The 27,102-nt window shown below is 48.6% G+C and overlaps 2 protein-coding genes across 3 annotated transcripts in view; one reads left to right on the top strand and one right to left on the bottom strand.

Moving 5' to 3' along the window:
- Positions 1–27,102, top strand: part of PTDSS2 (phosphatidylserine synthase 2) — a 426,270-nt gene that overhangs the window by 390,296 nt on the left and 8,872 nt on the right. The gene's annotated exons all lie outside the window — the stretch shown is intronic.
- LOC146860794 (uncharacterized) lies at positions 17,864–22,608 on the bottom strand. The gene is made up of 4 exons (XM_085646470.1): positions 21,866–22,608; positions 21,252–21,820; positions 21,046–21,152; positions 17,864–18,460 (listed from the first exon to the last, which is right to left on the bottom strand). The coding sequence occupies exons 1-4, from the start codon at positions 22,606–22,608 to the stop codon at positions 17,864–17,866; spliced, it is 2,016 nt and encodes a 671-aa protein (XP_085502596.1).

Here is a 27,102-nt window from a genome sequence, read left to right as displayed (position 1 = left end):
GAAGCTACAACAGCACTCCCTCACACTCATTCTGGTAGCCCCAACATGGGCCAGGCAGCCGTGGTACACCACACTACTACAGCTATCGGTAGTACCACATCAAAAACTGCACCTGTCCCCATGCCTCCTAACACAGAACCATGGAGAAATCAGGCACCCGGACCCAGCTCAGCTCAACCTTGCGATCTGGCTCCTGAAATCTTAGAATTTGGATACCTTAACCTTCCCCCTGATTGCATGAACATTATCAAGGAAGCCAGACGTCCTACCACTCGAGCATGCTATGCCGCAAAGTGGAAGAGATTTGTTGTTTACTGCCGTAACAATACAATCAACCCTTTAGATGCATCCATACAGCACATCATATGCTATCTGCTCCATCTTCAAAGGTGTAACCTGGCATATTCATCCATACGTCTACACCTAGCAGCAATTGCTGCTTACCTGCAAAACAGACAGCATTTATCACTGTTCAGAGTGCCCGCTATTAAAGCCTTTATGTAAGGCCTAAAACGAGTAATTCCACCCAGGGCACCACCTTCCCCTGTATGGAATCTAAACGTAGTTCTTACACGGCTAATGGGTCCGCCTTTCGAACCAATGCATAAATGTGAGCTACAGTTCCTCACCTGGAAAACAGCTTTCCTCATAGCTATCACTTCCCTTAGAAGGGTTAGTGAAATACAAGCGTTCACTATACAAGAACCCTTTTTACAGATACATCACAGCAAGGTGATACTTCGTACAAACCCAAAATTTCTGCCCAAGGTCATTTCCCCCTTCCATCTTAATCAATCGGTGGAGTTACCGTTTTTTTTCTCGCAACCTCAATCTGTTGCGGAAAGGGCTCTACATACACTTGATGTTAAAAGGGCTTTGTTGTACTACATACAAAGAACGCAACCTTTCAGGAAGACCAAACAATTGTTGGTCTCCTTCTCTCCACCGCATAAAGGCAACCCCATCTCTAAATCAGGGATAGCTAGGTGGATTGTAAAGTGCATACAAATTTGCTATCACAAAGCAAAAAGAACATTATCTGTTCCACCTAAAGCCCACTCTACAAGAAAGATAGGGGCTTCTATGGCTTTTCTAGGGAACATACCCTTAGATGACATCTGCAAAGCAGCCACATGATCAACTCCGCACACCTTCACAAAACATTACTGTGTAGACGTGCATTCCAAGCAACAAGCTAGTGTGGGCCAGGCTGTACTAAAGACACTATTTCAAACCGCTGCAACGGATACCGGTGGTCGCCGCTAGGGCTGGGTACTGCTATATAATCTATGCAAAAGTGTACAATCTGCAGCTCATATGCCTCGAACGGAATATGCTACTTACCAGTATGCATCTGTTCTTGGCATGTAGAGCTGCAGATCTGTACACGCCCACCCGCCTCCCCGGCTACCTGTATCCGTTCCAGTCTGTCTTATTTAGATACAACACACATGGGTTTCTTACTGTTATCACTACGCTCCATCTTTTCCCTGCTGGCGAAAAACAATCTGAGGATGGAGCCGAAGCCCATGCGCAGTACGGACCGAAGGAGGAGTCACCGAACTCGTGACTTCCAAAGACTGTCCAAGAAGAAAAACAAACTGCAAACATCCGGACCCAACACCAGATGGCGACCTATGCAAAAGTGTACAGATCTGCAGCTCTACATGCCAAGAACAGATGCATACTGGTAAGTAGCATATTCCCTCTGATTATGAACTTTTATGACAAATTTTGTGCCACTGCTGGTATAAAACAGCCTGAGCAATACTTTTACACATTATCTCTTGAGGTCTGTTTCTTTCATTGGAGAGGCTTGACGTTGTTAGGTGGCCCAACCGTATCATTGAGATGAGTTGTATAGATTCTAATGCTGCTGCTCAATGCCTTTTCCATTTCCAAAACCTTTAAAAACAGATACTGGTGTGTAAAATATATTTTATTTGGTATTTCCGGGAGACCATTAGTTAAGTTTTCTAAACGGAATGGCTATTCTTTAGGTATTCCCTGATAGTAGTATGTGGATTTAGACAACTGTTTTCAGTTCCAGAGATAAACAGACCGCAACGAACAAGAAAAAAAACCAGGTTGTTGTATTCCTATCACCTGGACTTGTACTCCCAGTTCCTTTATCTTCATCATGGCTTTCTGGTCTCTGTAGCAAGGCAGTTTTAATGGTTTCTGGTCACACAGTTAAAATATTCTATTTTAGGTCTTGCTTAGCGACAATTTTACTTGCATATATACAGAAATACATATGTACAGAAAGGTGCATTCAGTCAGCCCTCTTTATCTGTTAGTATATTCAGCTGTTATTCTAGTTTTGCTTCCACCCATCACAAAATGCTGTATAGGGCAGTGGGTCAACCTGTTTCAATCTTTGTCTGTTTTCACCTTGAGTTACAGCATTTTTCTTAACATGTGCACCTCCTTCCTAAAATGTAGTCCACTTCGGTGCTAAAGATGGTAGTCCAAGCTCTTCTATTTCTGTTTTAACTTCTTGTTTTTTGTTTACATTTTTTATGCTAAGGGGCATTTTATAATTTTAGCACGCATGCCACATTCAGACCACAGCATTCTTACTTTCTAATATTGTTACACTCTTAATGCATATTACACAGGTTTGCAAAACCAAAATATAGACAAACTTTGCAGCTTGCGTGGCCAATGCTTGTAGGCTTCATTCTGGTTTAGTAAAAGCCCTCTGGTATCAATTAAAGTGAATTATGAAGTCTATTGATGCTCTTTAACCATGTTCCGAAACTTCAGAATATGGTGCTCATGCAGCTATATTAGCTTAAATCTTGGATAATCTGATACTTATAGCTACGGATTCCTTACCTTAGAATTATCCCCAGGCATTGACTAGATCCGGAACAATTTCGTAAACAGTACCTCTGCACGGAAGTAGGTGGTGTATATCGACTCTGCGTTACGTTGTCCGTGCCAGAAGGGATTTGCGCTGTGCCTTTATAGATACCACCCCAGCGATGATGTCATTCCTTACCGTGCCGGTCAGCGCAGATCTGAAGAAAGGTACCCCTTAGTCATTTTTTGTCTAAACTTTTAAGTGTTTTTTTTAGATTTTCCCTGGTGTTGCCGGGATGTCTTCCCGGAAGGCCAGCTTCAACCAATGTTGGTGACAGACCCGCATCTTGTATGCCTCTGATGCCTTGAGTGCGACCACGATCTGAAGGCCTGGTCAGATTGCTGCCCCATGAACCTGAAGGCCTTAAGGGAGCGATCCCTCAAGTTCCTGGTTCTCGACATGTGACACTGCGATAATCTCGTTGCAGGGCGAGAGAAAGGGAGCAGTTGCGGAGCCTGAAATCTCCATCGCACTTAAAGTTGTTGGGCTACTCCAGTAAGTCCCATCGTAAGAAGAAAAGCAAGAAGTTAGAGTTCTTCGACTTCACCTCTAGGATGGCTGGTGAGACGAGAGAGCGTCGTTATTTGAGGCATGGCTCCACAGTTGCGCCTGGCCTGGGTCCACTGTGCGCTTCCCTGAGTTTCCGAGAGCAGATTTAAACACTGCCCAACTTAGTTTTATGAGGACATGCGCCTCATATTTGAGGGGCCTGCTCACGCTGGTGCACCTTCAAGCTCCATAGATTCAGTAGGGTCCCTGCTGGATTCACTCTGTCTGCTCCATCGCCAGTGGGGCCACTTGGATCCACAAATGGATTCATACCAGAACTGGTTGTGCCCCTGCAACCTTCCCAAACTCCGGTCCTGATGCCGCTGCTGCCGGTGGTGCATACCCATTCTGACACGAAGCCGGATGGGCTTCTCCTGGTGCCGCTCTGGAGCTGACTGAAGCCATGCCTTCCAGCTGGATCCTGAGCCCTGTTCCTATGGGCTAGGACTCGGGGAGTATTGGGAGGGGTTGCAGGATCTTGAAGAATAGCAGCCCTTTGACCTTAATGTGGCCCAGTGTGAGTATTTGGCAGAAGCCAGCGGAATGGGCATGTCTCCTGATATCGTCATGCTTTCTTCCTCTACCGTGGCTATGGACAAGGGAGCGTCCTTTGCTATTGTGGTGAGGAGCACGGCCAAGGACCTAGACCTTAAACTGCCCTCTTTGGCAGTCAATACTAACCTCTTGAGAGAGGTGCTTCGACCCAGAGTGTCCCCCTAAGAACTACTTCTCCCCTTTAATAAAGCCCTTACTGACTTCTTTCTTGGGACATTGTCCAAGCCAGCCAGCCAGGATAGGGGTTCCTGTGAACAGAATGATTTCCTACCCCTGCTCCAGAAAATCCCCAATTTTCTCATGCAACACTACCTGGCGCTTTCCCTTACACTCTTATGAGTTGGTGAGGCTGGACACCTTAGGGAAGATGTTTTCTTTCACCAGTTTGACGCTGAGGTCTGTGAACACCATGTGCCATTTTGGCGGCTGCTCGTGCGCTCTGTGGGTCATACTTGCGCAGGTGCTGCCATTGGTACCCTAGGAGGCCCTGGCTGTCCTCTCCCAGGATGTTACAGCCAAGTTCAACATGCATCGTGGACTGGACATCACCAACTCACTGGACAGAGTAGTTTCATCAGCAGTGGCCTTACGGCACCACACCCGTTCGAGGACAACTGGCTTTTCTGGGGATGTACAAGCATCACTTATGGACATGCCCTTTGGTGGCTCTTCAGAGACCAGGCGGATTCAGCACTGGAGTGCTTCAAGCACAGCAGGGCTATGGCTAGGACCTTGGGCCTTTCCATGACCCCTTGTCTCCCCCAATCTGCCTTTGGCAGCCATGGAAGGGGCTTGCAGCGCATCTGTACCCACCCAGCCACTATGGCATGCAAGCTTCACAGCCTCTGCGTGGCAGAGGATGCAGTTGCCACAGACCTCGTGGGTTGGGCAGCCAGGATCGAACCAGTTCACCACTTCGCCGCAGCCTCAAAACCCTTATAGTCTGCCCCCTTATCATCATGGGCAACCAGTGGGTGGCAGGATCTGCCATCACCTGCACCACTGGTGGTCTATCACCTCGGACCAATGGGTTTTACAGTTTGTCCGGAGGAGTTACTCCCTCCCCTTTGAGACTACTCCTCCACCCCTGCCTGCGACAGGCTGACAGAGGACCATCTTTCCCTGCTCCATGAGGCTCTCTTGTCCAGTGGGGCCATAGAGAGGATTCCAATTCCAGAAGTAGGTTGTGGTTGATATTCCCACAACTTTCTGGTACCCAAGAAGGACAGAGGCCTTCCTCCTATCCTAGACCTGGGCCTGTTCAATTTCTTCCTCAAGAAGAAGCTCAAAATGCGGACACTTGTTCAAGACTTGTCTGTCCTGGACCAGGGAGACTGGATGGTAGCGTTGGACGCATATTTCCACATTCCCATCCTGCCTGCCCACAGTGTTACTTTCAGTTCGCTGTACTCCCTTTTGGCCTCAACAGCACCCTATGAGTGTTCACCAAGGTGTTCTGTTAACGGTGCAGTCTTGGGCCAATTATTGGGCAAACATAGTGTAGGGTCTGTATGTTTGCACTTTGTTTTTCTTCGAAGAAGTCTTTCCAGTCACAAGGTAGGTGGTGACTCCTTTCGGTGATAGTGGGCATGTGCATCGACTCCATAGTTAGATAGTTTTTTTCCGCCATCGGGTTCGGATGTTAGTCGATGCGCTCCGGTTCGACACCGTTTCTTCGGTTTCTCTCGGTGCGCAAGACATTCTACTTAGACGGTATTGTTTCCAATCGCATATTCCATTCTTCGCGTGTCGTGTTTACTGACAAAAAAAACTCTTTTGATCGGAGAGCCTGTGGTAGGCCGTCTGGCCTACCCGTGTCCGTTCCACTCGCTGTCGATCGAATGAACTCCATTTAAATTCTGCCCTCGGTGCCACGCGAAATACTCGAGGGGTTACAGAGGAAATAACAATGAGGGAAGAGGTAGAGGTTTAAACATAAGTACCTTCCCCTCCAATACAAAACAGTGACTCATCTCTCCTTCCCCCGACTACCCAACACCTGTCGGGGGAAGACTGTCAAATTTCTTACCAGTTTGGCAGTCAATAACAGACAAGTGGGTTCTACAAATTATCCGTTCTAGTTACTGCCTGGAGTTCATCAACACTCCTCCAAACATTCCCCCAAAGTCGCACAAACTCTCACCGGATCATCTACACCTCCTCAAAAAAGAGTTACAGTCTCTGCTTCTAAAAGGAGCTATAGACCCCATACCGCTACAACACCAAGGGTTGGGCATGTACTCCTTTTACTTCCTAATACCAAAAAAGGACAGGTCTCTCAGACCAATCTTAGATCTCAGAGAACTCAATTTTTACATACAGTCAGACCATTTTCACATGGTAACACTTCAACAGGTACTACCTCTTTTGCAAAAGGGCGACTTTCTGTCTACTCTAGACTTAAAGGACGCATACTTTCATATTCCAATCCACCCTGCTCATTGCAAATTTCTTAGGTTTGTGTTAGCGGGCAAACATTACCAGTTCAAGGTACTCCCTTTCGGAGTCGCCACTGCCCCCAGAGTCTTCACAAAATGTCTGGCAGTAGTAGAGGCTCATCTCAGAAAACAAAGCATCTAAATCTTCCCATACTTAGACGACTGGCTCATCAAAGCCAGCCCTTACCAAGTGTCTCAAACACACTTCCATAACCTTCAAGTTACTACATCGACTAGGGTTCACAGTCAATGTGCCAAAGTCTCATCTTCAGCCAGCCAATATTCAGAACTACCTAGGAGCCACTTTAGATACTCAAAAGGCTCTGGCGTTTCCCAACGCAGCCAGAATTCGCAACATTCAGGCTTTGGCTCTTCAGTTTCAATCCAATCAATCTTTTCCAACTCTGGCTTACATGCAATGCTGGGAATGATGGCATCTTGCATCATGATTGTGAGAAGTTGGCCTGTTATATGCTGTCCACTAGTTATAGTGGGCACCTTGTATTAGTCCAAACAACCCCTTATTGGTTATAGGTTAAAGACAATCTTTATTGAAAGCTATCCTAGTGGTAGCTATGGAGAGCAGCCTTCAGGCTAAATCTTGAAGGAATGTAAAGCAGCTTGTTTTACCAGTCTACAATCTCTTGAGTAACTAAATGAAAGATATCCACACCAGGTATATATATAAAATATATGTATTTATTACTAAACACACCCTCTTAATCTCTTTATGGGACTAGAGGTCAAAACACATAAGTTACACTTCAATAATCACAGTAAAATAGCACAAATACACGTCAGTCCCTAGGGGCGAGCCAAACCATATACTAAAATAGTGGTATAAGAACCACGACTTAACTTGACACAAGGCCTAGAGCCTGTAGAATCGCTGGGACCCCAAGGAACCACAATAATCCTAGTGAGAAAATAGGGTCTAAGGGAAAGAAGTATTTATAGACCTGCCCAAGTTCCAATCCCCTATTGCTAAACTATACACACAAAACAAGAACTGGGGGTCTAATGACAGACAGCACAAAAATGATGAGAGAAACTGAACCAAAGTGCAACAAACCAAAACTAGCCAAGAGCAGAGCATGGATTACCATCAATCTTAGTCAAAGGACAGAGCAAATAGTGAGAAAAAAGTAGCTCTCATGATCAATTAATATCATCTGGTGATCCAACTATTGGCAGAGGTGTGTCCCTTGATCATGGGGACTGCCTCGCTAGTTTGAAGCTCTATTGCTCAATCAGACTGGTTAGTGTTAACCAGCGAAACACCAGGTGTAGAAAGTTATAATGAACAAGGATAATAATCCTGTAATGTGCAGTGCAAAGAAAAGGAAACGGTGAAAGCTAAAAAAGGTTGTGTAGAGAGGATAAACCTTAATATTCCAAGTACTCAGCACACCTTGATTAAAAGGGTGTAACAAGGTTATAGCAGTACTAACAAGTGACTGCTATGTAAAGGTCAACATGTTTCAGCCATCCGGGTTTTGCTGCCCACGGCTTTCGTCAGGACCTATGTTGCACTAAAACATGCTACTGCAAAAAATACACTTCTAAGCGTGAAAGTGACCACACATATCGACCATGTATGGGGTTAAATAAGATTGAAGATAATACAACCTGGAACAATCTAAATCCTCTAGATCGCAAGGTGTAGTCATCACCTAAAAAATAAACCAATTATTGCACAAAGCCCAAGCACACACACCAGAAAATGCTGTCAATAAGGCAAGAGTCTGTCTTTGCATTAATACAAAGCATATATAAATTGCTTACCCCACGTAATCTGGGATTGTACCTCACCTACCCTGGAACCTCGCTCGGGTGTAGGGGGCCCCGCTCTATATCGTGGGAGACAAAGGAAAAAACGAAAACAACAGATTTGCTAAGTTTTAGCTTTTTAAGTTTCTGTTATTTGTTAAATGTTTTTTATCATGGTTTTGTAATTCTTTTTTTCTAAAAATTATTTTTTGATTTATTTTATTTCTTTAATTACGAGGAATCTACTAGTATGACCCGCTGTAATTCTAGCTTAACGCTCAGAGTAAAAAACGCTAGACTCTCACTCGAGTCCGATCCCCCTAAAAAACAATACAGCCTGCCAGGCTCTCATCACTCATTTAAACAAAATCTCTGTCGAGGCTATGGTCCCAGCAAGCTTAGGTCTCAGCCGACTCGCTCTATTTGTGATTAAGCAATGTGAACACAAAACAAGTCAGTGTGTGTTCTCTATGCTGGGCCAAGAACACATCAGTTAGACTCAAAAAGAACTTAAATACACTCTTATGTACAATCTCGCAAGGACAGTAGCGCTTACCTATCCGTAGTTGCCCCAGGGCTAATCGAGCTGGATGGGAGACAACGACTGTACCGGAACGTGCGCTTAAATCATGCCGTGTACCTCAGCTGAAAGCAGTCAGCAGTAAAAGCCACGCCCATTGAGGTCGCCCGCCGCTGCGTACACGCGGCATCTGCTTAGAACTACAGGATGATGTCATCCTGCATGGGAAGTGTAGTTTAAACGGTATCACAGTGTGTAAAAAAAGTTGTAAATATCACAAAGTCTCCAACAAAGTCTCCAACAACCCGGTATTTGCTGGTCCGGTATAAAGTAATATCTACAATGCTCAATATCATAGAGCAAAGATAATCCATTGGGGTAGTATGACGACCACATATATAGTCGCGCACTCGCCAGTTATCTGCCCAAATCAAAGAAACTACAAGATGATGTCATACAGAGTAGAGTTGTAGTTTTAATAGGAATCTTAGTCAGATGGATCAAGTCATGTGCCACATTACCATTGGGCTAATAAAGGCTAATGCTTATCGTTATTCCTTAGCCTAGTCCAAATTAGCACACGTACAATGCGTCCCTCCAACTCAAAAGTCCGAAACCTCGACACTAACATGGAAGGGGCAGGACAAACATCCCCATCGAGGTGCGCCTGCACACGGACCATAATGTGTGTGCTAGACACCGTGGCAGACCGTACAGCGGTCGCGCACGCTCCCAAAAGGTGGTTTTACTAGGAATAAAAAGCTTTTCAGTGTAATATAATGGCACCTCCAGTTGACAATCATGAAGCGGTCTGTTTATAGTGGCCGGAACTTATCAGTGTGTCGTGCAGAAGCAGTCAACTAGGATAGTGTATAATAACACTGGACAGCAACAGGTTCGATCATGGAGGGAACCCTTTCTGGTTCTGAATCACACCTAAATCGAATTGCATACCAATTATCTACAAATTGTTCCAGGGTATGTCATCATTTAGACCTAGAGTGTCACTCTGCAGCTTGTGTACCCATTTTTGTTCTTTAATAAACAGGTATCTGGAAATATCACTCGTGTGCGGAGGTATAATCGGTTTTTCTAGTACTGTCCACTGGAAATCTTCTGCGGCGTGATTAGCCTCCACAAAGTGTCTAGTGAGTCTAGTTGTAAATTTTTTGCACCTGAACGTGCTTTTGTGTTCAAGCATCCGTGCCCTCACTTTCCGGGTTGTCATTCCCACATATCGGGTGTGACATGGGCACGTGAGTAGATAAATTAGATTACTGCTATTGCAATTAGTAAACTGGGTTTGGATCCATGGACTGTTGGATCCTTTGTCAATTGTTGTGGTGTGAGTGGTTTGTGGGCAAACAGAACATCCCCCGCATGGATGGTGTCCGGTAACTGGCGGTAAATCCCATAATGTCCCCACTGGCCTGGTGAGGCCCACCTGGGGGCGTGTATGAACCAATCTGTCTCTCGGGTTGCCTGATCTTTTAAAAGCGAACAAAGGCAGAGCAATTTTCTCATTGCAGCTGTTTAGGATCCGCCAATGTTTCTTAATACTCTTCTTGATGTTGTTGGATAGAGTACTGAAAGTGTTTACAAACGTCAACCGTTCAAGAGGTGGTTTAGGTACACGTAGGTCTAACAGAGCTTCACGGTTGTTAGTCGAAGCTCTCTTGTAAGACCGTTTGATCAATTTGTGTGGGTAGAGTCTCTCTTTCAGTTGTTCTGTTAAGAGGCTAGAATGTCTTGCAAACCCCTCTGTGGTGGAGCAGTTCCTCCGAACCCTTAAAAACTGGCCATAGGGCAAGTTATCCCTGAGGGCTTTCGGATGCTGGCTGTCATATCGTAAGAGCGAATTGCGCGCCATGGGTTTCCGGTACAGTTCGCTCGCAAGACCCTGTGGTGTTACAAAGATAGATAAATCCAAAAAGGCCAGGCGCATCTTATCACTCTCTACTGTAAATTTTAAGTAGTCATTGCGTGTATTTAGCCACTAATGAAATAGGCCAATTGACTGTTGGTCACCCCGCCATACTACCAAAACATCATCTATATACCGCTTCCATAAGCGAATAGATGTGAGGAAGAGGTTAGTGGGGGCCAACACGTGTTCCTGCTCAAAAGAATGGACATATAGGTTCGCTAAGCTGGGCGCGAAAACGCTGCCCATGCTGGTACCTGAGATCTGCAAATAGATGGTACTCTCAAACTTAAAGAAATTTTCTTTCATCGCTAGTCGTGCCAATGACATGATGAAGTGTACAGGTGTAATGGAATGCAAATCCGTGGCTTCCAAGATAGAGCATACTGTGTCAAGTGTCTCATTTTGAGGGATTGATGTATACAAGGATTCGACGTCAAAGGAGACTAAAAAATCTGTCTCCGCGTCGAATTCAATTTGTGGAAGCAGTCGCAGGAAATCTTTGGTATCCTGTAGATACGTTGGCATCTTTTGGACAATAGGTCTTAAAAAATAATCCACAAAGGTAGACAATGGTTCCAACAGGGAACCTTGACCCGAGATAATTGGTCTCCCAGGAGGTGGTCTTGTGGGCTTGTGCACTTTGGGTAAGACGTAAAAATAGGGGATAACAGGAAACTTGGTTTGTAAAAACTGTGCTTCTCGTGTTGTTATCCAACCCTCCCTCAGTGCCTCTTCGGTATATTGCCCAATGGTATGTTGTAATCGTTCAGTGGCATCCTGAGTCAGAACTCTATAAGAATTCTGATCACTCAACTGTCGGAGGCATTCTGCCCTGTAATCGGTGGTATCCAGAATGACAATGGAACCCCCCTTATCCGCAGGTTTGATAGTGATATCATTATCTTTAGCCAAAGCGGTAAGGGCCAGTTGCTCACATCGTGGTAAGTTATTGAACCTCGGTTGCTTTTGTTTGCACATGGCAGTGACCTCACTAGTCACGGCTTTCTCAAAGGTCAAAACCTGAGATGGGACCAAATGCGTAGGAGGATTAAAAGTCGATTTAGGTCTAAGACCAGTATTTAACTCATACTCAGGAGTATCCGTAAGCGGTTTGTCCCTGAAGAAATGGTGGAGCCGTAATTTTCTAAAGAACTGTGCTAGTTCACATTGAATCCGAAAAGGGTCACCTCCTGAGGTGGTAACAAAACCAAGACCCCTATTGAGAACGGACTGTTCCGCTTTGGTTAAAGTCTGTTTACTCAAATTTACCACTAGTTCTAACTTGGGTAGTTCTCCGATGGGGCCTAGTTTTTCCTCGTGTTCTTGCCCCAGCATAGAGAACACACACTGACTTGTTTTGTGTTCACATTGCTTAATCACAGAGCGAGTCGGCTGAGACCTAAGCTTGCTGGGACCATAGCCTCGACATAGAGATTTTGTTTAAATTAGTGATGAGAGCCTGGCAGGCTGTATTGTTTTTTAGGGGGATCGGACTCGAGTGAGAGTCTAGCGTTTTTTACTCTTGAGCGTTAAGCTAGAATTACAGCGGGGCATACTAGTAGATTCCTCGTAATTAAAGAAATAAAATAAATCAAAAAATAATTTTTAGAAAAAAAGAATTACAAAACCATGATAAAAAACATTTAACAAATAACAGAAACTTAAAAAGCTAAAACTTAGCAAATCTGTTTTCGTTTTTTCCTTTGTCTCCCACGATATAGAGCGGGGCCCCCTACACCCGAGCGAGGTTCCAGTGTAGGTGAGGTACAATCCCAGATTACGTGGGGTAAGCAATTTATATATGCTTTGTATTAATGCAAAGACAGATTCTTGCCTTATTGACAGCATTTTTTGGTGTGTGTGCGCTTGGGCTTTGTGCAATAATTGGTTTATTTTTTAGGTGATGACTACACCTTGCGATCTAGAGGATTTAGATTGTTCCAGGTTGTATTATCTTCAATCTTATTTAACCCCATACATGGTAGATATGTGTGGTCACTTTCACGCTTAGAAGTGTATTTTTTCCAGTAGCATGTTTTAGTGCAACATAGGTCCTGACGAAAGCCGTGGGCAGCAAAACCCGGATGGCTGAAACATGTTGACCTTTACATAGCAGTCACTTGTTAGTACTGCTATAACCTTGTTACACCCTTTTAATCAAGGTGTGCAGAGTACTTGTAATATTAAGGTTTATCCTCTCTACACAACCTTTTTTAGCTTTCACCGTTTCCTTTTCTTTGCACTGCACATCACAGGATTATTATCCTTGTTCATTATAACTTTCTACACCTGGTGTTTCGCTGGTTAACACTAACCAGTCTGATTGAGCAATAGAGCTTCAAACTAGCGAGGCAGTCCCCATGATCAAGGGACACACCTCTGCCAATAGTTGGATCACCAGATGATATTAATTGATCATGAGAGCTACTTTTCTCTCACTATTTGCTCTGTCCTTTGAGTAAGATTGATGGTAATCCATGCTCTGCTCTTGGCTAGTTTTGGTTTGTTGCACTTTGGTTCAGTTTCTCTCATCATTTTTGTGCTGTCTGTCATTAGACCCCCAGTTCTTGTTTTGTGTGTATATCCCAAGGAACCACCCAAGGTAGTGACACAGGGGACCCACGGGGACCGTGTGCAGTGTGTGAACACAGCCGCGAGCTCCCGTTAGCTTCTATGCGGAAAGTCGCGGTTAGATTTTTAAAGATTAGGGACACTTAGAAATGAGTCGGGACCAAACCCTTTTGGACTTAGGAAGTTCTAGGGCTAGCACCCACGGGAGCACCAGAGTATTTGTGTTACCTCACCCAGGGAAGCCGGGTGCATAGGTGTCTTTTGGTGTCTGGTCACGTCGTCGATTTCAGTGAGAGCTGGCGAAGAAGTACTGCTGCTGTGAAGATGCGAAGTGTCCGAAGAGATCCAAGCCTGGATCGAAGATGAGAAGAACCTGAAAGCAGAGGGGACAGAGTCTGGGTCACTGGCCAGTGACCAGGAAGGCAATGGACAGATGCCCACCGATGTCGGCTGATTTCAGGTGAAAGAGGTGAAGCTTGACTCTTCAGCCACGAGGACCAGGAGGCGTCGAGGATGACCATGAGCTGGATTCGAGTTGTCCCACGAAGGATGTCGAGTGCTACGGTGTCGGGGTCCGGATTGGACTCGCCAAGCCTTGGCAACAGCAACCCACGCAGCAACGAGAAAGATGCTTTGGTGCAGACCAGCAAGGTCTGTGGGACTCACCACTTGGTAGGGAGTCGGGGCACATCTGGAGCAACCAGGGAAACCCAAGGAAATTCAAAAGTTACCCCCTCAGGGACCCACCAGTCAACGGACCAGGGATCGCGAAGGAACCTTGAGATGAAACACAAAATGGCGGCCCACGGGTCACTCGGAATGACCAGGCCAACAATCTTCAGTGGATTCAGTGCTCGAGGTGGGGGGCTACAAGTCAGCCCAAGCACGACTTCAAGAGACGTCAAGAAGAAATGCACGGTTACCAGGAGTTCCGGTCCCACGCTGCTCACGAGGGCTGCGGGTCTCAGCTTTGCTGGGGACTCTGGGTGGCCTCTGAGATGTCTGGAAATCCTCTTCCTGGGCTGCAAATACTTCGGAGTCCGGCGGGAGCTTCGATAATGCAGACCGGCAAATTGCTTCGTTGGTGCCTGAAAGCAGGGGAGTCACTCCTTGACCCCAAGGAAGATTTCTTCAGTCCTCTGGTCTTTAACAGAGCGTCGAAGGTCCAGGATTTGACTTCAGAGTTTCGTCCAGGGTAATTTAAAGTTCTGGTTACAGAGGTTCCTTACTTATACCTAAGGAAGGGGTTGGACTAGCTCTGGGAACCCACCTATGGGAGGGTTTGGAAAGAGGGGTGGCTAACCCATTTCCTTTGTCCAGTTTCGCGCCAGAGCAGGGGCTGGATGCCCCTGAACCGGTCTGAGCTGGACTATGCACAGGGACACCAAATGTGCCCCCAGTGCAGGACTTCAGAGCACTCAGAGTGCTTCCACCCAGCGACCAATACACATAATTCTGTCTGAGAGGTGGTTACACCTCCCTGTGACAGGAAACCTATCTTCCAGGCCTCCCCTGCCGGAGTTTCGGTCAGCAGTAGGAGGCCAGACTTGTGTCTGTGGCTGCAGCATCCATTTTGTGATGCCAGGGCTCTATTACGGTTCTACCGGGTATACTAGTGCTGCCATGTCTCGCCTTCTAGAAGGTTACAGGTGTGGGGGTATGATTGCAAGGTGTTTGACACCAAACACAACATGTTTCCGTGCAGCCAGTCCAAAGTTAGCCTTTACCGTTTGGTTATAATGCACTTAAGAGTATATGGTCAGGCTGCACTACAAACGGCATCAGAGAAGGGTCTCCGAATGCTGCAGAGGGGCTCTGCTCATGCAGGGGCACCCTCTCACATAAGAACCAAGCACCCCGCCTTCAGGATTGATAAGGCCTGCCATAGGTGTGACTTCTAGGTTTATATGTGTGTGTCTGTGTGTGTGTCTGTATGTATGTATGTATGTGTATATTCAAGTTCCCAATTGCCCAAGCATAGGATGCACTCGTCCAACAGCAATAATATCAGGCTGCAGCACAAACGCAAACTCAGTGTTCAATCAATAATGCCTGACGCGTTTCAGACTTCCATCGTCCTTGTTCAGAGGCAGAGTTCTCGCTAAAAAATGAAGCCAAACCACTGATTAGTAACACCTCTGTATTTATTGCCCCAGTGGGCCTCCTGATAAAGCACTATGCATTCTGGGATCGGTGGTTCAGAAATCGTGTCACAGTTCATAGTAAATACTGCTTACAATTCAAAATATCCAGCCGTGAGGTTGAACCATCGCTTGATTGAACAGCGGGCCGGCTGCCTTGTGAGTACGAGGCTCTTTCCGGACCAGCAGCATGGCGTAAGATTGAATTTGCACGCAAACAACAGTTCAGTGTTAGCCCACTAATGGCTGGATTATTTCAAATATGTGAGAGGCATCGCACTGGATATTTTGAATTGTAAGCAGTATTTACTATGAACTGTGAAACGATTTCTGAACCACCGATCCCAGAATGCATAGTGCTTTATCAGGAGGCCCACTGGGGCAATAAATACAGAGGTGTTACTAATCAGTGGTTTGGCTTCATTTTTTAGCGAGAACTCTGCCTGTGAACAAGGACGATGGAAGTCTGAAACGCGTCAGGCATTATTGATTGAAAACTGAGTTTGCGTTTGTGCTGCAGCCTGATATTATTGCTGTTGGACGAGTGCATCCTATGCTTGGGCAATTGGGAACTTGAATGTATGTGTAAATATATATATATATATATATATATATATATATATATATATATATATATATATCTTATATCACAGTAAGGGGTTCATGCACCACCTTACCCAGGCTGCAGTAGCAGACCTGTGGTGTCATTTTGGGTGGCTTTCCAGGGGTGGCATAATACATGCTTCAGCCCCTGGTAGGCTTCTGGGGTACCTATGCCCTGGGTACATAGTATACCATATACTAGGGACTGATAAGAGCACCTCATATCCAATCTGAACTGTACCTAAAGTACATGGCATCATTTTAGAGGAGAAGCAGCTAGGCTGGGACCCTGGATAGCAGGGTCCCAGCCACACTAAAGTCGAAAAACGGTGAAACACCAGCAAAACGCGGGGGTAAACATGTGAAGCAGATCCTACTCTCCTACAATGATCGTCCCATATGCCAGGCTCCACATGCGTCCGCTTCAGGATTGCTTAGCCAGTCAGTGGAACCAGTCCCATGGTCTATTAACCGATGTAATGTTGGTAAGCGGCCGTACCCATCACTCTCTGTAGTGGTGGAACACACAAAGTCTGTCAAAAGGAAGGCCCGTCATAGACCTGGTTCCACAGACAGTACTAACAGCAGACGCGTCTCTAACTAACTGGCGTGCTCCTCTACAGCAACACACAATACAAGGCCTGTGGAGGCTCCACAACAACCATCTAGAGCTCATGGCCATATTTCTAGCCCTCAAACCTTTTCAAACCCATCTAGCGGGCAAAGCTGTCCTGGTTCGTACCAACAACATGACAGCTATGTATTACATACAAAAACAGGGGGAACACGCTCCCTCCAACTGTCCCACCTTGCCCAGGACATCTGGAGGTGGGCCATTCATCACAAAATCTATCTCCTAGCAGAATTACCTCCCAGGAGTAGATCAGATGGCAGATCTGCTAAGTCGCCAGACACAGAAAATCCACGAATGGGAACTACACCCTCAATTCTCCTCCCATTCTTTCATATGTGGGGCTTTCCAGACCTAGACCTGTTTGCCACGCACCTAAACGCAAAATGCCCAAACTTCGCGTCCAGGTATCCACATCCATTGTCCAAAGGCAATGCACTATGGATGAACTGGTCAGGGATATTTGCTTACACTTTTCCACCTCTCCCACTCATTCCATTAGTGGTTCGGCAACTCAAACAAGCGTCCCTGACACTAATCCTGGTTGCTCCCACATGGGCAGGTCAACCATGGTTCACAACCCTGTTGGAACTCTTGGTAGTTCCTCATTAAAAACTATGTCTTACACCAAATCTCCTCACACAGAGCCATGCAGACATAAAACACCCAGACCTCAATCAACTCAATCTGGCACCTGAAGTCTTAGAGCTTGGCTATCTTAACCACGGCCCGACTGTATGAATATTATCAAGGAAGCTAGACGTACTACCACAAGAGCCTGCTATGAAGCAAAGTAAAGCGGTTTGTGATTTACTGTAATAACCACCACATCAACCCGCTTGATGCTTCTGTCCAAAACATTATATGCGATTTGTTACATGTGAACGACCACAGAGGCAAAGGACTACTTGATGCGGAAAAAAGGCTTTATTAAACCCAACATAGGACAGAAATAGCAGGATGAAGCTTTCCCGTAGGTCCAAGTGGTCCCTTCTCTCCGTCGATCGTCCCTTTGGGTTCTCGGTCCTTCCACTGGTTGTCCCGTGGGGCTGGCGTCTCCAGGCGTCCCCTCGGAGAAAGAAAAGGACAGGCGGTTAGGATAACCTGTGTTGTGGCCTATTCTCGCCCTGTACTGCCTATGCTTACTCAGGGATACTTCTCCCTAGGTGTAGGAGGTTCTTGCACTGTCAAGGGTATACTCCCCTTTCCTTCCTGGGCCCTTCCTTCAGGGTTTTCCCAATTGTCTCTGTCCGCCTCCCCGCGTCTTTCCTCCCCCTTGGGGCTGTCACTCAAGTCAGGGTTCGGGTCGGGGTGTTGAGGGTCTCCAAAGCTCTCCCGTTCGTCCCAGGTACCGCAACCCACCCTGCTACAGACCGGAGAAACCCGCCTCCCTTGTCCACCACCCAATCACCGATTTCCCAGAGTTTCCCACTACTCGCCTGAAACCGGAGCCCGCTGACAGGCACCCGGTCGCCTCGTCCAGCGCGTCCTCCTCGGGGCTCGCCTGCGTCCTCGTGTCCGCTTCCTCTCGGCGTCCGGGTGCCGACCTCCTCTTCCCTCGTCTCCGTCCCGATGCTCTGGTCACCCTCGTCTGCTTCCTCGTTCTCCGTCACGCCGTCTCCTGTGGATTCCTCCGTCTCCTCGCCTCCACACCCACCTCCTTCCTCTTCCGGGTTTTCATACGCATGTAGGCTCCGCCCCCTTCCTGGCGGCAGCGTCGGCACCAGTCGGGACGTGGGAGCGCCCCCGGGGCACTCTGGATGCGGCTCGGCTGCTGGGCTGTCACAGTGCATCCCCTCCCGGCATGGCCGCTCGGGCCATGAGGACTCCTGGCAGCGGGAGAGGAAGTCCACGTTGAGCTGCTGACGACCCGGCCGGTGGGCCACCTGAAAGGAAAAAGGTTGGAGTGCTAAGAACCATCGCAGAACCCGGGGGTTGGTGTCCTTGTGTGTTGCCAACCACACTAGCGGGGCATGATCAGTCAATAGGGTAAAAGGGCGACCCAGGAGGTAGTACTGCAGCGCTTGTACCGCCCACCGGATCGCCAAACATTCCTTCTCCACCGTGGAATAGTGCGCCTCCCGGGGAAGAAGTTTGCGTCTCAGGTAGACCACGGGATAAGAATCCCCTGAGGCGGCAACCTGAGAAAGGACCGCTCCCAAGCCCCTGTCAGAGGCGTCCGTTTGGAGTGTAAACGGGCGGGTGAAGTCCGGACAGACCAGGAGGGGACCGTTACATAACCGGGTTTTCAAGGTGTCGAAACTGCGGCTCTGTTCGAGGGTCCATGTACGGATTGTGTTGGGTTGTCTTTTTTAGCATGTCCGTGAGAGGGGCGGCCTCTTCGGAGAACCGGGGGATGAAACAACGATAGTACCCCACAAGCCCCAAGAACGCCCGGATACCTCGTTTCGTAGTCGGTCTGCTCAGGGTTTGGATGGCATGTACCTTGTCCACTTGCGGTCTGATATGTCCTTGGTGTACGTGGTAACCCAGGAATTTTATGTTGTCTGTGGCGATCATGCACTTGTCCGGGTTGGCAGTGAGGCCGGCGTCCCGAAGACCACTGAGAACGGCCTCGATATGGGTTAGATGTCCTTCCCAGGTTGTGCTAAAGATGACTATGTCGTCAAGATAGGCGGTTGCATACTCATGGTGAGGTTTTAGTACTACGTCCATCAACCGCTGGAAGGTGGCAGGGGCTCCGTGCAACCCAAAGGGAAGCACCCGGAAGTGGTACAAACCCGAAGGTGTGGCGAAGGCTGTTTTTTCACGGGCGTCTGGTGCTAGGGCTATCTGCCAGTAGCCCTTCGTTAGGTCCAGCGTTGTCATGTATCGTGCTGTTCCCAAGCGGTCGAGCATTTCGTCGACCCGGGGCATTGGATAGGAATCAAATCTGGATACGGCGTTTAAGCGCCGATAATCGATGCAGAAGCGGACAGTGCCGTTGGGTTTGGGTACCAATACGATGGGTGAGCACCAAGGGCTACAGGAGGGCTGAATGATACCCGCTGCGAGCATGTCCTGCACTTCTGATTCTACGATCTGTCGCCTGGCCTCTGGGATACGATAGGGTCATTGTCTTATCGGTGTTGCCCCATCAGTCCGTATCTCGTGGTGTACGAGTGTTGTCCTCCCGGGCTTGGTGGAGAACACGTCCTGATAGCGCCGAAGGAGTTGTAGGAGGGCCTGGTTCTGCTCGGGGTTCAAGTGGGGCCCCTTGGGTATGGTGTTGAGGACCGGTGCGTTGCCCAGGGAGGGGAAGGGAATTTCCAACGGTGTGCTGTCCGTGACGAGTAGGGCGGGGGCTGGCTTACGTGGGCCGTCTGTGTTATCTACCCACAGTTTTAACAGGTTCACATGGTATATCTGCCCTTTTTCGCCGCTGTGTGGGACGGCTACTCTGTAGGTGACAGGAGTGATTTGGGCTAGGACTGAGTACGGACCTTGCCAACGAGCCAAGAGCTTGTTATCTGAGGAGGGCAGAAGGAGCAGGACTTTATCCCCCACGTTAAAGTGTCTAAGGGTGGTGTTTCGGTCATAGACCGTTTTTTGCCTGTGCTGAGCCCCGTCGAGGTTCTCCCTCACTTGGTTCCAGAGAGTCGATAAACGGGTTTTTAGCTGTGTGGTATACACGAGGAGAGGTTTTCCCTCGTCTTCTTCCTCCTCCCACTGTTCGGCTGCCATATCCACCAGGGTTCTAGGCTTTCTCCCGAACACCAATTCAAATGGGCTAAATCCTGTAGAGGATTGTGTGTGTTCGTATGGCGAACAAGGTTAAAGGTAGTTGTCTGTCCCAGTCTCTTCCTGTCTCGGAAATGGTTTTCCTTAGGATGAGTTTTACCGTGTGGTTATACCTCTCAACGAGGCCGTCCGTCTGGGGGTGATAGACGGAGGTGCGGATCTGGCGCACCCCCAGTAGGGTACATATCTGGGCCATCAGGCGAGACATGAAGGGCGTTCCCTGGTCGGTGAGGAGTTCCCGGGGAAACCCCACATGGCTAAAGAAGGTAATCATGGCTTGGGCTACGCTACTGGTGGTCATGCTTGTGAGAGGGATGGCCTCTGGGTAGCGGGTCGCGTAGTCGACTAATACTAGGATGTACCTATATCCTCGTGCCGACGCGAGCAAAGGGCCTACCAGGTCCATGCCAACACGGGTGAAGGGTACATCAATGATTGGAAGGGGCTGCAGTGGAGCTTTGGGGATATGAGGAGGGTTGGTCATTTGACAGGTGGGACAAGCAGTGCAATATCTCCTAATGTCAGAAAAAACCCCGGGCCAGTAGAACCGCCGCAATAGGTATTCCTCAGTTTTCTCCCTCCCATAGTGGCCCCCTCCGGCTTGGTTGTGGGCCAAATAGAGCACCTGGTCACAAAATGAGACAGGGACCAGGAGCTGCCTGACCGTGTCTCCGGTTTTTGTAACAACTCTGTATAACAGTCCTTTTCGGATAAGAAAAGAAGGGCCTACCTGATTCTCTTCGCCGGCTGCTGCTCGGGCCCAGGCTTGTCCCAACGCCGGATCTTCTCGTTGCTCAGCCCTAAAGCTGAGCGGGGGTCGGGGAGGGGAGTCGGTGCCTAGGGAGGAGGAAGAGGCTGTGTTAGACAGACCGTTCAGGACCATAAGCCTACTCTGTTCTCGTTTTTCTTTGCGGGTTTTCTTTGTTCTACACCTACCTGCCTGTAACTCGGTGTTGTAAAGAGGGGCGTCTTGTAACCAGCCTCGGGTGTCCTTCTCTGTGATGGCTCTCGTGAGCAGGGAGGGGAAATGCGCGTAGTCAGTCCCTATGATCATCTCCTCCACCATCTGTGGGATGGCTCCCACCTTAATCCCTTCCTTGGTTTCTCCCTGGCCGAGACAAACCTCCGCGACGGGGTAGTTTTTCTGATCCCCATGGACACAAGTGATGGAAACGGTCTCTCCCGTCCGCCACTGGTAGGGTTGTATCCGTTCGCTGGAGATGACCGAGTGTCTACATCCTGAGTCTATGAGGACCTTGGTGTCTACGTCATTGATTCGTAGGATCAGGTGGTATGCCTTTTTCCCGTCCCCTGCCCAGAGTATCCTCCCCTTTGTGTACCCTACGTCCATGGGTTCAGTGCTGCCCTGTTTCTGTGGACAATTGCGGGAGATGTGACCCCATTCCGCACAATGAAAACATTGGGGCCCCTGTAGCCCTTCTTTAGGGGTTGGACGAGGCAAGAACCGGGGGTCGATGAGGGGACGAGGGGCAGGAGTGGAGGGACTAGGGGGGTTTGCTCTCCAGCGATGGACGAGAGCGGTCGGGAGCCGGGGTGTGAAGGATCTTGCTTCAGGGTTCCTTTGATACGCACAGGCAAGTTCGATGGCAGAGGCCACCGTGAGGTTGGGGTGTTGCCGGACCCAGAGCCGGGTGGGTGTCGGGAGACCTTCGATGAACTGTTCAAGGAGTATTTTCTCCATGACGTCGTCCATGCTGGAGGAGTGAGGCTGTAGCCACCTAGTCCCGAGGTCTTGGATGCGATAGTAGAAAGCCCGGGGATTGTCCTGTGCTTGCCACTTTTCCCTCCGAAACCGGGCACGATAGTGTTCCGGGTCACACCCTAATCTCTCCAGGATCGTTTTCTTTATCGTGTCGTAGGGTGTTTGGCCTCCCGGGTTGGCCGCCTGATACGCCGTCTGTAGGTCCCCGGACAACAAAGGGGCGACATACTGGCCCCACCTTTCCACAGGCCATTGGGCAGTACTGGCTACTCGCTCGAAGTTGGTAAAAAAGAAGTCCGGGTCTTCTCCTGCCCGGTACTTCTGCAGGACAGAGCTAGGGACATTGGGATGAACTTTGGTGCTTGCAATGGTATCCGTTAGTTTCTGGATGGCCGTGTCCTGGACAACTTGATTTTGCACCATGAGACCGGCCTGGGTTTGGAGCGCCTCCTGTAGGTGTTCTCTGTCGCGTTTGGCTTCCGTGGACTGCGCCTCCATCACCAGTTGTAAGTGTCGCTGTCCTTCTGCCAACTGCGTTAGCATCTCGTCCAATCCGATGGGTTGCGTCATGGCGTATGGATAGAAGAAATCCCACTTCTGACACCACTGTGAACGACCACAGAGGCAAAGGACTACTTGATGCGGAAAAAAGGCTTTATTAAACCCAACATAGGACAGAAATAGCAGGATGAAGCTTTCCCGTAGGTCCAAGTGGTCCCTTCTCTCCGTCGATCGTCCCTTTGGGTTCTCGGTCCTTCCACTGGTTGTCCCGTGGGGCTGGCGTCTCCAGGCGTCCCCTCGGAGAAAGAAAAGGACAGGCGGTTAGGATAACCTGTGTTGTGGCCTATTCTCGCCCTGTACTGCCTATGCTTACTCAGGGATACTTCTCCCTAGGTGTAGGTGGGTTCTTGCACTGTCAAGGGTATACTCCCCTTTCCTTCCTGGGCCCTTCCTTCAGGGTTTTCCCAATTGTCTCTGTCTGCCTCCCCGCGTCTTTCCTCCCCCTTGGGGCTGTCACTCAAGTCAGGGTTCGGGTCGGGGTGTTGAGGGTCTCCAAAGCTCTCCCGTTCGTCCCAGGTACCGCAACCCACCCTGCTACAGACCGGAGAAACCTGCCTCCCTTGTCCACCACCCAATCACAGATTTCCCAGAGTTTCCCACTACTCGCCTGAAACCGGAGCCCGCTGACAGGGACCCGGTCGCCTCGTCCAGCGCGTCCTCCTCGGGGCTCGCCTGCGTCCTCGTGTCCGCTTCCTCTCGGCGTCCGCTGGGCGTCCGGGTGCCGACCTCCTCTTCCCTCGTCTCCGTCCCGATGCTCTGGTCACCCTCGTCTGCTTCCTCGTTCTCCGTCACGCCGTCTCCTGTGGATTCCTCCGTCTCCTCGCCTCCACACCCACCTCCTTCCTCTTCCGGGTTTTCATACGCATGTAGGCTCCGCCCCCTTCCTGGCGGCAGCGTCAGCACCAGTCGGGACGTGGGAGCGCCCCCGGGGCACTCTGGATGCGGCTCGGCTGCTGGGCTGTCACATTACATCTACAACTTTCCAATTTAGCATACAATAAGTTTACATCTAGCTGCAATAGCTGCATACCTACAAAATAGACAACATCTATCTCTTTTTAGAGTATCTGTCGTTAAAGCGTTTATGGAAGGACTCGAGTTATTCCCCGGAGACGTCCTCCTGCTCCAATATGGAATCTCACCAGACTAATGGGTCCACCCTTTGAGCCATTGCACAAATGAAAACTGCAATTTCTCACATGGAAAACTGGCTATCACATCACTCAGAAGAGTGAGTGAACTTCAGGCATTAACTATAGAAGAACCTTTTTTTTTTTTTACAAATGCTCCAAATTAAAGTACTTCTTCGGACTAATCCTAAATTTCTTCCTAAAGTCATTTCTGTGTTTCATATCAATCAATCTGTTGAGTTACCCGTGTTCTTCCCTCATCCAGATTCATTAGCAGAACTTGCCCTACACACATGTAAAAAGAGCATTGCTGTATTACATAGAAAGGAAAAAACCTTTCCGTAACACAAATCAACTTTTTGTCGCTTTTGCTCCACCACACAAAGGCAATCCCATATCAAAATCAGGAATTGCTAGGTGGCTAGTCAAGTGCATTCAAATCTGCTACGCAAAAGCAAAAATAACATTAACAGTCCCCCCTAGAGCACACCCTACACGCAAAATGGAGGCTTCTATGGCATTTTTAGGAAATATACCCATAGATGACATATGCAAAGCTGCAACATGGTCTACACCTTACACATTCACAAAGCACTATTGTGTAGATGTGTTAGCAAGACAACAAGCTAGAGTGGGCCAGGTTGTTTTCCGTACACTATTTCAGACCACTGCAACGGATACAGGATAGCCACTGCTTTGGGAGATAACTGCTATGTAGTCTATGCATAGCATATGATCTACAGCTTATATGCCTCGAACGGAAAATGCTACTTACCCAGTATACATCTGTTCTTGGCATATAGAGCTGTAGAGTCATATGCGCCCACCCACCTCCCCTGATACCTATACCTGTTGCAGTAGCATCTTACTTAGATGCATGCATTCATGCACATCTCCTTTTACTACTCCTACTATCTCCAGTATCACCCTCTGCGGGAAAACAATTTAACAATGGAGTCGATGCCCATGCGCACTATCACCGAAAAGAGGAGTCACCTACCTCGTGACTGGGACTTCTTCGAAGAAAAACAAAGTGCAAACATCCGGACCCAACACTAGATAGCGATCTATGCATAGCATATGACTCTACAGCTCTATATGCCAAGAACAGATGCATACTGGGTAAGTAGCATTTTCCTTCCGCCTCTATCCTGGATTTCAGTGGGACTGACTCTGAGGCTGCTGGGCCTCATTGCCTCCTGCATCCTGCTTGTGACACATGACCACTAGCATATACGGGCTCCGCAGTGGTACCTTCGTTCTAGTGGGCACAGCATCAGGGAAATCCCTCTGGTATGGTCCAGATCTCTGAGGTTAATATACAAGAGCGGCAGTAGTGGTTAACAAACCATGATTGAGTCAGCAGCAGACCCCTTCCCCAACCAGATCTAACAGTAGTGACAGATGTGTCACTCCTGGGATGGGGCAGTCATCTGGGAGAGGTGGAGATCAGAGGATTCCACTTCAACATTCTGGAGCACAGGGTGATATGGTTGGAATTAAAAGCCTTCCCATCAAGGGAAGATTAGTTGCAGGTGTTCACAGACAACACCACCGCCATGTGGTACTGCAACAAACCAGGCGGGGTGGAGCTGTGAACCCTTTTTCAAGAGGCCCTGTATCTCTGGACATGGCTGGAACAGCATGGCAATTCCCTTGTGGTTCACCACCTGGAGGGCTTTGAACACCAGGGTAAACAAACTCCAGAAGATGCCTTGCAGATCACGAATAGCGTCTCCCTCCTGTGGTGTTAGATCTGTTTGCCACTGCAGAGATCGCACAATGTCAGCAGTTTTGCGCGCTGGATGTTCTCACATGGAGATGCTTTTCGTCTTGAGTTGAGGTTCAGCCGCCTTGCGCCTCTCCACCCATATAACTCCTGCCCAGAGTTCTTAAGTAGGTCAGAGTTTTTGAACATGGCTATCAGTCTTCCGATCAGGCTGACCCTTCGGGAGGATCTTCTGTTGCAGCAGCAGGGGAGGGTTCTCTGCCCAAACCTGTAACACTTTTCCTTCTTGTGTGCAGATTGAGCATTGACAGTTGACCGCCTTCGACCTTCTGTGAAGTCTGTGATGTTATTTTGGTAGTCAGGTGCCCCTCCAACAAAATTGTATACGCCTGCCATTGGGGCAAGTTAATGGCATTGTGTGCAAGGAAAACAGGTTGACCCCTCTCAATCCCCCTCCCCCCTTCTGCTCCTCTTTCTCAGGTTCTTGTTATGTTTTAATTTATACCGTGCACAAATCACCCGAGGAGGGGTATCTCCGTGCAACAACAGGTCATAGTCAAGAGGAGGCAGTTAAGCTATAACAGTAATGTCTGAATTGCTTTCCTGAATAGAAAGTGGTCAGTACATGTTTGAATGTGAAACAGCAGCTCGTTCCAGTAAAGAGGGTCTAGGTAAGAACATGACCCGAGCAGCGCTTTCTGATCTGATGAAACAGTGAGGAAAGCTTTCACCGAATCCTAGGAGTCTGAAAGGGTGATAATGAATACGCTTCAAAGATAGGTAGTTGGGGGGGAGGAGCCTAGCACGCATCCAAGATGGTCGCGTGAGCACAGGGCTCCCCGGACCCTCGCTGCTCCTCGGAACTTATCCTGACTCTATCCTGACTTGGTTGACGGATTCTGGAAGATGAACGTTGGCTGAACCCTAAACTCTTTTCAGAAACCAAATCGGACCTGGGAGACCTGATCTATGGTGGTTTGAACTTTTGAAGCCCAACTGATGGCTGTGCCCGGTGCGAAGGTGAACTGTGGAGCCGGGGCATAGTTGAACAACAACGGCATCGGGGCTGTGCCGGCGGCCGTCTCATCACTTTCGGTTTCACTTTTGGATCTCTGAGTGGCTGGACAGTGGAGTTGCTTTGTGCGGCTGGGTTTTTACTCGGCCTTCGCTTCGTGCCTTTGCCTCCGCCTGAACCCAGTGTGCCCATTGATTTTGATCCTCTCGCACCGCCACATTGCGGTCCCTGGTACGGCTCGTGTCGGCTTCGCCCGTGCCACTTTGACGCTTGCTCGGTGGTCCCCTTCGGCGAGCGTGGTTCCACATGGGAGGCAGAGGGGATCCCGAGAGGCGTAAGACCAAGACATCCCTACGTGGGGGACCGGTCCAGACCAACAACATGGACCGCTACACTCAGGGTAAAGGGTCCCCTGGGACGGCCAGTGTTCTCCCGGATGACGCTGGGGGTGTTCCGTCCGCCCCTCCGGATTTGTCCCTGCAGGACATCATGGGCGCCATTAATGGCATCAAGGAGACCATCGCTCAGCAGTACGAGGCCTTGGCCCGTAAAATCGACACGGTGGCCATTGATGTTACGCTAATTCGGGCAGATCTCTCTAAGACCAATGAGAGGGTCCAGTCGCTGGA

The sequence above is a fragment of the Triturus cristatus genome, chromosome 3_1 (assembly GCF_964204655.1).
Source record: "Triturus cristatus chromosome 3_1, aTriCri1.1, whole genome shotgun sequence".
Lineage (NCBI taxonomy): Eukaryota > Metazoa > Chordata > Amphibia > Caudata > Salamandridae > Triturus > Triturus cristatus.
The sequence above is the reverse complement of the archived record's forward strand: the minus strand, read 5'-3'. Positions and strand labels throughout refer to the sequence as shown.

Bases quoted from the DNA above. Each gene is read 5' to 3' on its own strand.
- LOC146860794 (XM_085646470.1), bottom strand. From the start codon at position 22,608: ATGACGCAACCCATCGGATTGGACGAGATGCTAACGCAGTTGGCAGAA. The intron at 21,821-21,865 runs GCTCCCGACCGC...AAACCCCCCTAG, and splicing joins GCAAGATCCTTCACACCCCG to TCCCTCCACTCCTGCCCCTC. The intron at 18,461-21,045 runs GTAGGCCCTTCT...TTTTCCTTTCAG, and splicing joins CAGCCGGCGAAGAGAATCAG to GTGGCCCACCGGCCGGGTCG.